Raw genomic sequence first — 11,112 nt, 5'->3', positions numbered from 1 at the left:
ACAAACAATAGTTGAATATTTAACCTAAAAACAAAAATAACTCCTTAAAAAAAAGTTGAGTATTTAACATATTGATTAAAAATAAGGATATATTATTAAAAATTATCGCTTCAAAGACATTAAAAAAATTAGTAAATAGTTTGTCAAAAAAAAATATAGTAAATAAATCAAATATCATACACGCACAACAAAAAATTAATATTTTGAGATAACTCATAGTAGTATATTTTTAAGATGTTGGTCTTTTCCAACATATGTTTTTCCAAATGCACGATTAAAGATAGAACATTGAACTAAATGGTTAAAAGATACAAACAACTACTTAGTACTATTTGTGTCGCACTGTGATAATTTTTTTAATGACATATGAATAGATTTCCTAATTAATGCTTCAAATTAGTGTTAATTAGTATTTTATTCGTTCCACAATGAGTGTTACTTTGATTCGTTTGATATGTATTAAGAAAAAGACCAATTTTTTTACCAAATTATTTTTGTCATACATTTTATTAAAATTCATTATATTAAAAAGGAGGACAATGGAAAATGAATGTTGACTCATTTGATAAGGAGATGAGTCAAGTGTAAAATTGTGTTCAACTCTCGTTGGAAATCAAGTGTGAGTGATTATGTTCCACATTGACTAGAAATGGAGCAAGCGTTGGATATTTAAGAGAGGAGACCCATAAACCTATTGCCTTAAGGTTTTGGGTAAGAGTATGGTGTCTCTATCTTAACGGGTCGTAGACGTTAAGGCCATTGTCGCTCCAAGCACTCCCCAGACTCCCCAACACTGGTTGTCAATGTGAAAATCACTTTAATGGATGATATGTTAATACATTTGTAAAATTCATCAAACATTGAGTTCTGCCTTAAACTTAATGAGCATCCAAAATCCAACTCTTCTAATGTTACATTAAAAGTTACCTTTGAAATTCATCATTCTAAGAAAGGAGAATCTTTGAATAAAAGAAAAAGCCATAACCAATATGCAATTATTGCAAATTATTATTGCAAACTGTCACCCGCCCTTAGTTTTTAGCTACCTGATTTCTTTAGTATTCAATTCGATCCGATTAATAATGACGTTAATATCATGTCAGAGGGTCACATAAGCCAAAAATAAAATAATATCATTTTAGTGACATCCCTATTAGCAACTGTTATAAAAGTGTTTATGAGTAATAAAATGTTCAAAGCTTTGTTGACTGTGACTGCGCCTTTTATTTGAAGAATCCATTCCAAGAACTAATCCCACGCTCATTGATTTGCATTGCTACTTTTCCTATTTTCTTTTGTATTGTTTTTGTTGTTTTGATGGTTTTGTGTTTAACATTTTTGCAAAGACAGCTAATGATGCATTTACCTACCTGGCGTTTGGAGGTTGAGGTGGGTCGTTTGTGGGAAAACCACTGTGAAATATGTGAAGTTGTCTTATCTTGTCTTGCACCTAAAAGCATAATATTTTTGCATAATATCACATAAAATGTAAAATGACACTTGTTTTAAAATATTTTGAATATCCCTATGATATTATTTAGTTGGATGTTAAATAGGAAATCATCCACATCACCACTCTACCAATATCACATTGGAAGTCGATCAAAATGTCTGATTTTCACAAGTAAGCAATATATTCTTTTAGTAGGTTTATTAAAAAAAAATCTTTTAGTAGGTTTCCAACAACAAATGATTTTCAGTTGGTAAAGGTTATAATTTTTTTTATTTTTTTTGCAAAAGGTTATGAAACAATCAGCAAAATTGTTAATAGTAAGCTATGATGACTGAACCCTGCAAGCTTTAATTTAAAGAAATTGCATTTTTTGTATAAAGGAAAATGCTTGTTGGCACGAGACTAAGCACGACAAGCGCGACCAATTCATTTTGACCCTTAGATTGCATCTCTCTCTCTCTCTCTCATGTAGTTTGTTTCAAATTGAAAAGCTAAAATGAATAAAATATTAAGATACAGTTGGGATGTATTTTCTCCCTCAGTTTCTTTTTGAATGTAATTTTTTAAAAAGGTTTATAATCGATTTTATCTTCCATTTTTAAGTTTAAAGTATTATTAACTATTGTTAAAATAGATAATAAATATGTAAGGATATTATATGAAAAAGATAAGTAATTTCTTTAAAAATAATAAAATTTAGTTATTTTCTTTGTAAATGTAAATATATTTAAAACGATAATTAGAAAAGAAAAAAGGTAGTAACAAAGATAGTACTTTAGCTCCTTGAAAAGGTACTTAATTACATCCCAAATTGTATGTTTCTTTAGGAAAACAATTATCCCAAATTATATGTTGTTTTACAATATCAATGAAACATTAATGTTACTTTTTCTATTATATCTTTAAGGAGTATTTATTACTCTATCTTCTCTCAATTCATTCGTTTATCTTTCTCATATCATTTATTAAGGACAATTTTCAAAACAACTCATAATATAACTTTCCCACTCAAAATTAATTACATTTCTTAATACGTGTGAAATTGCCAAAACATCATACAATTTGGGACGGAAAGAATAGTACTTTATTTCTTGATATTTTTCTTTTATCCAAAAAAATTATTGCATCATTAATTATAATTTAGAGGCCAGCTTTAAACAAATAAAATGAGTTAGTGTGAATGTCTGACCTGAATCACATATTGAGTTAAATTTGGAAGTGTTTTGAAGAAAGGGAGGCAAATAAAACAAAAGACCATGTGGATTGTAGTTATAGAGTGTTATTAGAGCATGTGAAACCCTCATTTAAATGCCCCCATAACACCCCTTAAGCATAACATACACATATAGGTCATAGGGACCATGACAACCAACATGAAGCTCACGTTAGTTAGTTCTTAGTTCACACTCACAATGAAGAGACAATGCAATGGCCCATTGGATCATATTTGTCCCTCCCTTCATTAAAATTGTATGTCCCACCATGTTTTCTTTCTTTTTCTATCTTTTCCTAACGGTGGATAAAATGCATAAGAGGTTAAAATGGTCGATTTGTCAATGTGCTATGATAAGGTGGTCGTGATCAATGGGAAATTATATATCTCTATCAAAATATGAAGAAAATAAACAAATGAATTCGACATTTATTTTGAATGACAAAGATATAGAGCTTGGCTCTCAAGTCTCAAACCCGTGGATAGTGACTTGAAAAATGTAATAGCACATTGAAATTCAACATGATGTTATGGGTGTTTTTGTGTTTTAACTTTTAATGAAAGCGATTTGAACCATCATAATACTACTAAAGATCTAAAAGACCTTTGAAAGGGCTTCTAGACCTTTCCAGAGGTCTCAGCGCCCTTCAAAAGGGCTATAAGACCTAAAAGCGCGTCCTCCTGAAGACACCGCCTCTATCCGCTTCTAGAAGACTCTAGAGCGTGCCCAAATACCCAGAATACCTCTGTTACTTGCTGGCCAAGTAACCACGAATCAAACCCATAGAAGGCTATAAATACCACCCTTGGGAGCATTCTCAAGGCATCCAATAATCAGTCTAAACCCTAGAATATGATACTTAACCTTAGTATCCCTTATTGTACTTTTTGCAAGTACACGGTTATTTATGATCTTAATGTAAATCAATTTATTGAAATTCATCTAGCTCAGCATCATTTTCCCCAAAAAATAAAAATAAAAAAAATGTTGAGTATCATTGGTAATTTGACAAAGTGTATCATAAACTATATTTTAATTTCGCTATATTGAAGACTATTGTACTATTCGTTACACGTTAAAGAACGAAAAATGACTATTTTGCTAAAATAAAAGTCATACTTTTTAAATGTTACGGTATATATGTTTTTTATAATCTTTATTATATGTTTTTTATTAAGTAATTATTATAATTTCACATTTTTACTCTATATAACACGCCTCCAACGTCACTAAAACAAAACACACCTCATTTCAGTTGTTTATGTTGTCTCATTCTTGTTTATGTTGTCCAACAACATGGATCATGGTAACTATCATATCAACACGACAATTTCATGTAGAGTTGGCCTATCATAAATCATAGGGTTATGTCACCTGCAAATACAAACCAGCCTCTTCGGGAGAATTGTTTGCAGTACCAGTCCAAATCAAACAAGAGAAGCCCACATCATATTTTGACTTTTTGATTTCTGACTTTAGTACTGATTAATTGGAATAAATTTGACATGCAGATTTCAATTTATGGCGATAATTAACAATTCTTACGTAGTAGTAGTATACACTAAAATCATACTTTCTATTTTTTAAAAGAATGGAGATCTTCATTAGTCATTACAATAGTAATGTTATGCGCTGTGATTTTGATTTCCCGTACGTCTTAGTTTGATGTTTATTTGATTCAGGTTGAAAGATTAGATTTGAACTAGTGCATATCCAATCAATCACTTTGGCGTCGTCAACATTGCAAATCTGGAGACATGAGTATTCTAAAGACTTGAATATAGTCATATTTGTAGGCGTAACGACATAGGTACTCTTCCGTTTTATGTTATTAACAAGAATATTGTGAATGTTCTCTAAAAAAAAAGAATATTGTGAATGTTGTGAGTTTGTTCGCAGACTCATCACTTTTGTTTTTAGTGACTTTGAATTTGTATTGTATCAATGTACTCTATCAATTTGAATGAATGAATATCATTTATTTTTGTCAAAAAAATGTAAATTAGAGAATTTCTTATACCATCCTCCAACCTTCAGGCACTCTTATCATATTATAGTCTGGAAAAATGGTGTGTTTCGAAGGGTGTTTTTAACGTGTTTTGAAAGGTCTGAAAGAGTGTTTTACGTTTATCAGATTATATAATCCAAAATTCATAAAACACACAAGAAATTATTAGAACAAAAAGAGAAACGGTCGGTAAATTATGATTTATTGGAATACAAGTTGAGCAAGAAATTATAGGACTAAACTCAATGCCTAGCCTTTTGAATTATGCTCTTTACCCAAATGGATTTGCTCATTCCCAAAGCAAATGACCAAAATGCCCCTGCGTGAGTTAACTCACGCTAGTGTTAAATTTGTGTGAGTTAACTCACGCTACGTTTGTTAAGTCACGCAGAGATTTACACAGGATTTACACTAGCGTGAGTTAACTCACGCTGAGATTTGCACTAGCGTGAGTTAACTCATGCTGAGAGTGAATGAGATTTGCACTAGCGTGAGTTAACTCATGCTGCGGGAGTTAACTCACGCAGAGGCATTTTAGTCATTTACTTTGGGAATGAGCAAATCTATTTTGGTAAAGAGCAAAATTCTAGCCTTTTTACCAATTGGACATCTCATTTGGGTCTTAATGGGGCTATGTCTAACTATGAGAACATAGATAGTACTTTTGACACTAGGTCCTCTTACCCCACCCCAACCCCCAGATTTCAAAGATACTTCTTCTACATAAAATGGAGAAAATGTGGGGTTTATTAGAATAATTAATCTATAATCATAGAATAGTTAGTTACATAACCATTTTTGGATTTTGGTGAGTTAGTTACTAATAACTTGCATCACAAGTAAGTGTATATAACTAGTTGTAATGCTTCTTTTTTCATCAATCAATGAATAACTAGATTACAATAAACTCTTCTTTCTCTCTAACCTCTTTTTCCTTTTATTCATTCTATCCTTTCATTTTTTATTCATTCATACGATTCACAACATGGTTAGTACTACTGAAATTTTGAACATATGCGAGGGTAAGAAGATCATACTTGTGGTTCTAAAAATATCACCCTTGGAAAAACGTGGTTAGTAAATAGTAAATGTTGATGTTTAGAAAATTAGAAAATATGGTGTTGTCTCCATGCTAAAATTCATTATATCAATCCCCTTGTTTTTCATTCCACCTAACACTCTTTTCCCCCACTCTCCACTGCCAACATTCTCTACTCAGCTTCCTTCTTCTTGGTTTGTACTCCTTCATCCAATGCCTTCTCCAATGATGTTGAATGGTGATGCGATGCTATGTCATGGTTAGATAAAAGAAGAAAGATGTTTGTGGACTATGGTTTCAATAAGCAGAAGGCAATTCAAGTCTTATCCAAGGACACTTCAAATTATTTTATGAGGCTAAAATCATTCAAATTAACTCATCCACCGGAGATTAAGCCCTCTTAATATTTTGGTTTATTTTACCATCAAATTGTAATCTATCACACGATAAAAATAAACTCATTATATCAGCTAATCAAGCTTGCAAAAGGAGGCATGTGTGATTCTCGTTTTGAATCATATAATTTTATCAAACAACCCTCTTATAAGTACTCATAAAAAATTTTTAAAGACACATAAGAATAATATTCATATAAACTAATCCCAACTTTGCCTATTCTTTTAGCAAGCAGACATTTTAATGCTTGTCCATAAGTGGTAAAAACAAAATTGTTTGATTGGTGATATAATACTAACATGAAATTATACTCAAATTTCAAGATATTTCAGTTGTATGATTTGATGTGGAAAATTTGACAAGTTGGATTGTAAGACATCCTAGATGCATCTTGTTCAAACATCTTGACAACAACTTCATTTTCTTCTAAGTTTGTTTCGCTGAAAAATTCTTTCCACCAAGACGAACTCCGCATTTTCGCCTTCACAATAAAAGCATAATTGTTTTTGGTCAGCAACAATGATAAGAAAAAGCAATCTAAAACAATTCAAATGAAAAATATGAATATTTATAAGGATAAAAAACATATTTAACATTTGATTAAATAAAACTATTAGGCATTAGCCATCAAGAGAAAGCCACTTACTGGACGACCGAATTTAGATAATTGTGCTGGTTTAGCTCTCCGTTGTCCAGGATAACCTTAAAATACATGAAAGCACCAAAATTACAACAATTAAAGATTCAGATTGGAAATTTTGACACAATTTATCACTGAAAGATCTAGCACATGAAAGATACAAAATCAAGTACATATTTTCAATCAAAGTGTTGTAATAAAAAAACTACATTCATATTTATCTTTGTGCGTGTTTGTGAGAGAGAGAACACATTTATTTTCAAAATGAAATACCTGTAAAAATAATAACACCATCCGCAGATACTCTTACTAGCTCAGGAAGAGTTTTGTTTAAATATTTTGGAGACAAGTAATCCAATGCATCTGATACTATAACATGTGAAAAAGACTTTGGTCTATATGGTAGAGGAAATTTAATATCAGCAACTCGTATGATGCCTTTATGGACTAAAGCCTTGCAATTCTTATCAACATCTTCTATGTCATATGGCTCCACACCCCATGCTTCAACTTCCCCTTTTAACAATTTGGATACCACTGAACAACTCTCAGGACCAACATGCAAGACATTTTTCATATTTTCACCATATACATTCTTCAAAATAGGAATTACACTTTGAACTTCAAATGTGCATGAAAAATCACCTACAAGATAGAATAAATTTGATATTTGTTGATACAAAACAAGATGTTACATAGTCACCAATTTAGAGGCCAAAAATGTCAATTTGGTCCCTAAATGGGTCGACAATATTAGCGACTAATAATTTAGCAATTTTTCACTAATCGGTCTCTGGTCAGTCACTAACTCATTTATCGACCAATTTTCCAAATCAATCACTATATTAGTCATTATATCCTGAATCTTTAGCAGTAAGTTATCATTCTCATGTTAATGTACCGTTCTGATCATAAAGGGTGCGTTTGATTTGCAAAACAGTATGTACTGGACATAACAGTACAAGACAGAACAACACAAGACATAATAACACATGACAAACTTGTATGATATTGAATAATTTTTAGTCTTATACGATTGTTGGTGGACAAAAAGCTAATTTTGTATTTTAGATTACTTGTATGTGGGACAAAAAGCTGTGTTGTGGTTAAGTGAGGGACAAATTTTTTTGTTTTTGTCATGTCCCTTGCCTCCAGTTTGTCATGTCTCAGAAACAGTTTTACAAATCAAACACAGTACAACTGAAGTTGTCATGTGTAGTTCTTCATTTTTTAGCAGATCAAACGCACCCAGAGTTAAACTTAGATGAAGTTGTATCATTGAATTAAACTTAGATGAAGTTGTATCATTGAATTCAAAATAAAGGAACCCTCCTAAACCTCTTTTGGTTAAACTTAGATTGTGTCACTAAATTCATGAAATTGTATTGTATCAGATGGAAGCCTAAACATTGAGGATCACCACATTGGTATAAGAACATCCGCACATGGTGTGTTGAACACCATATTTTCATCAAAAATCTCTAGGCAATGAGTATTTAGGTCTCTCACTTATACTTTCATGCAAAATGGCTTCACAAAACAAAATAGACACAATGTAACCAATAATTATACATATAGTAGTGTCAATCATATTAAATAAACATGGTCGCATACCTTCAACTCTGCTAACAACATCCTTCCTTACTTTAAATATACCTGTTTAATTGAAAATATAAAATTAGTCAGTCCATAAATATGTACATAGAAACATATTAAATTATCAATCTAGTCGAAGTATGTTGGTAAAATTGAACATATTAAATTACTCACATATTAGTTAATGAGTTTACATGCTAAAAATATTATTATGAGTTATGTTAATGATTATCACAATGCAATAGCAAAGTCTGTTATTGTGACATCTCAGCCGAGACATTTGGAGGAAGTGGGGTGGAAGGAACCACCGATTGGGTGGGTCAAGATCAATACTGACGGTGCTTGTAAGGATGGTAGTATCGCGGGGTGTGGAGGACTTATTAGAGGTTCGGAAGGCGAGTGGTTAGCGGGGTTCTCTAAATTTTTAGGGAAGTGTAATGCTTTTATTGCAGAGCTATGGGGAGTTTTGGAAGGTCTCCGGTGTGCGAAACGTATGGGGTTCACTGCAGTAGAATTAAATGTGGATTCTTTGGTGGTTGTGAGCATTATTACGAGTGGGAAGGAAAGCAATGCGAGTGGTAGGAGTCTTGTTCAAAAAATTAGAAAACTTCTTCAAATGGAATGGGAAGTGAAGGTTAAACACTCGTATCGTGAAGCAAATAGGTGCGCTGATGCGTTAGCTAATATTGGATGTATCATGGGGAATGAGATGATGTTTTATGAGTCGTGTCCGACTCAAATTAACCATTTGTTAGCTGCTGATCAAGCGGGGGCTACATTTCCGCGCTTGATTAAGATGTAATTTCTTTTTCCGGGCTACGGCCCTCCCTTTCATCAAAAAAAAAAATTACTCACATATTCTTTCAAAAAAAAAAAATTACTCACATACGATATGTGATAAATTTAGTACACCACATTTCTTTAGGAAATTTTGTATATACCATTGAATATATAAAAAATTTATGATGAGAAAGGTCTTTAAATAATGTTACCTGACCCACCATAAGCATAAACAATGAGAAGGAAAGCTCCCTGAGATTTTAAACCAAAATTAAAAAGGATTCATTATCATAATTGTACTATTAAAAACAAAACCAGCCAAAAAATTAAAATATGTATATATGAAATTACCAAAAGGACAAGGGTTATAAACAATAAAGGAGAACAATTTAATTTGGAATTCAAGACTCCTGAAAATGAAAAGCTTCCACCACTGCGTCTCGTGGAACTTGCTTGTCTCCTTGTCATTACTACTTATGAAAATGTGATGCCTATGACAAACATAAATAATGATAAGAATTTTCACATATGATATTGAAATTAAATTGAAGAAAACTTATATATAAGCAACAAAAGAGAGTGTTACGTATAAATATAAGCAAATCATAAAACAAATTTATGCATTTTATTGTAAATGTATAAGCATTCAACATAGAAGGAGGTTATGAATATAATAATGAATATACATACATTGGATAGATAGAGGATAATTGAATTGAAAACATGGATGATGAAAAGGAAAAAAAAATATGAAGAAAGAGAGAATGGAAAGTGAAGCACCTTAGATGACATTCATAACCACTTAAAAAGTGGAATATAGAGTTGTTAGATCTAAGTGGAAAAGAAAAATGAGGTGATGAATGAGAGAAATCTAAGACAAACGTATTACATCCCAAGCTTTGACGATAGATCTAACATGAAGTACATCAATGTAAATAATTATTTTTTGACAAAGTAAATAAATTAAATTTAACTATGAATTATTTAAAGTTAATTATAAATAGTAAGGCCACATAAAACATAGTAAAACAAGATAATTGACTAGTTCTTCAAAAAAAAAAAAAAAGATAATTGACTAGTTGAGTTAATACGTTTAGTGATACTTTTAAGAGTATTACTTTTCCCACCCTATGGCCTCCTCGCGCGCCCTGTAAAAATTCCAAAAATACCCCTGGTCCGGATTACATTTTCCGAACCAGATTGTTAGTGTTTCCGGATTATACAATCCGGACCAATTCGATATGCATATTTTGTGTCTTTCTTTGATGTCAAGGGTCTCTGTTGGCCGTTATACGACCCCCGCATAAGCTGCAAAGCAATTGCAAGGGTCGTATGAGCGGTTAACAATGACCATGACACCACAAACTCTCGTAAAAAAACTAAATACATACGAAGAAAATTGAAGAAAAGTGGTGAAGTGTTTTCCGGAAAACTTAATCCGGACCAAATGCTATACGCTTTTTTGTGTCTTTCTTTGATGTCAAAGGTCTCTGTTGACCGTTATATGAACCCCACACAAGCTGCAATGCAATTGCAGGGTTCATAGGAACGGTCAACAATGACCATGACACCACAAACACCCCTACAAAACTTAAAAAATTTGAAGAGAATGGAAGATAATAGGTGAAGTGAAGAATGATGGTGTTTGTTGAAGATAGAAGCCTATTTATAGCCTTAAACAAGTCCTAGGTCATTAATACAGTCAATGAAAACGTGGTAATAGTTGTAACCGTCCAACCACTAATTGATGGCACTCTTTGAAAAGAAGCCAAGCACTCTTTCAAAAGAAGCCAATGCTGAAGCATTCCGGATTATACATTCCGGAATGTCCTTAGCCCTACAAAGAAGTTCAAACGTTCCCCTCGTTCACCATAAGAGCACCATAATCGCACTAATCCGGAAAATATATTCCGGAATTTAAAGGTTCATTCCGGATTGTATATTCCGGAACTCCTCAGTGCCATGGCCGGTGGTCTGCACCACACG

At 32.3% G+C, this 11,112-nt stretch overlaps 1 protein-coding gene across 2 annotated transcripts; it reads right to left on the bottom strand.

The window, feature by feature from the left end:
- Window positions 1-6,216: 6,216 nt before the first annotated feature.
- On the bottom strand, window positions 6,217-10,031 carry LOC146901209 (putative pectin methylesterase CGR2). Of its 2 annotated transcripts, none has more exons than XM_085735760.1 (7): window positions 9,907-10,031; window positions 9,478-9,617; window positions 9,339-9,378; window positions 8,365-8,406; window positions 7,024-7,395; window positions 6,757-6,812; window positions 6,217-6,591 (listed from the first exon to the last, which is right to left on the bottom strand). In XM_085735760.1, exons 2-7 carry the CDS (start codon window positions 9,592-9,594, stop codon window positions 6,439-6,441), a joined length of 780 nt encoding a protein of 259 aa, XP_085591886.1. In that variant the 5' UTR covers window positions 9,595-9,617; window positions 9,907-10,031; the 3' UTR covers window positions 6,217-6,438. The 2 variants fall into 2 exon arrangements, with proteins under 2 accessions (XP_085591886.1, XP_085591887.1); XM_085735761.1 differs by lacking the exon at window positions 9,907-10,031 and adding an exon at window positions 9,817-9,840.
- Window positions 10,032-11,112: the final 1,081 nt, after the last annotated feature.

The sequence above is a fragment of the Medicago sativa genome, chromosome 8 (assembly GCF_051527215.1).
Source record: "Medicago sativa cultivar Bolivia chromosome 8, Bolivia_mono, whole genome shotgun sequence".
In the NCBI taxonomy this organism is placed as follows: domain Eukaryota; kingdom Viridiplantae; phylum Streptophyta; class Magnoliopsida; order Fabales; family Fabaceae; genus Medicago; species Medicago sativa.
The sequence above is the reverse complement of the archived record's forward strand: the minus strand, read 5'-3'. Positions and strand labels throughout refer to the sequence as shown.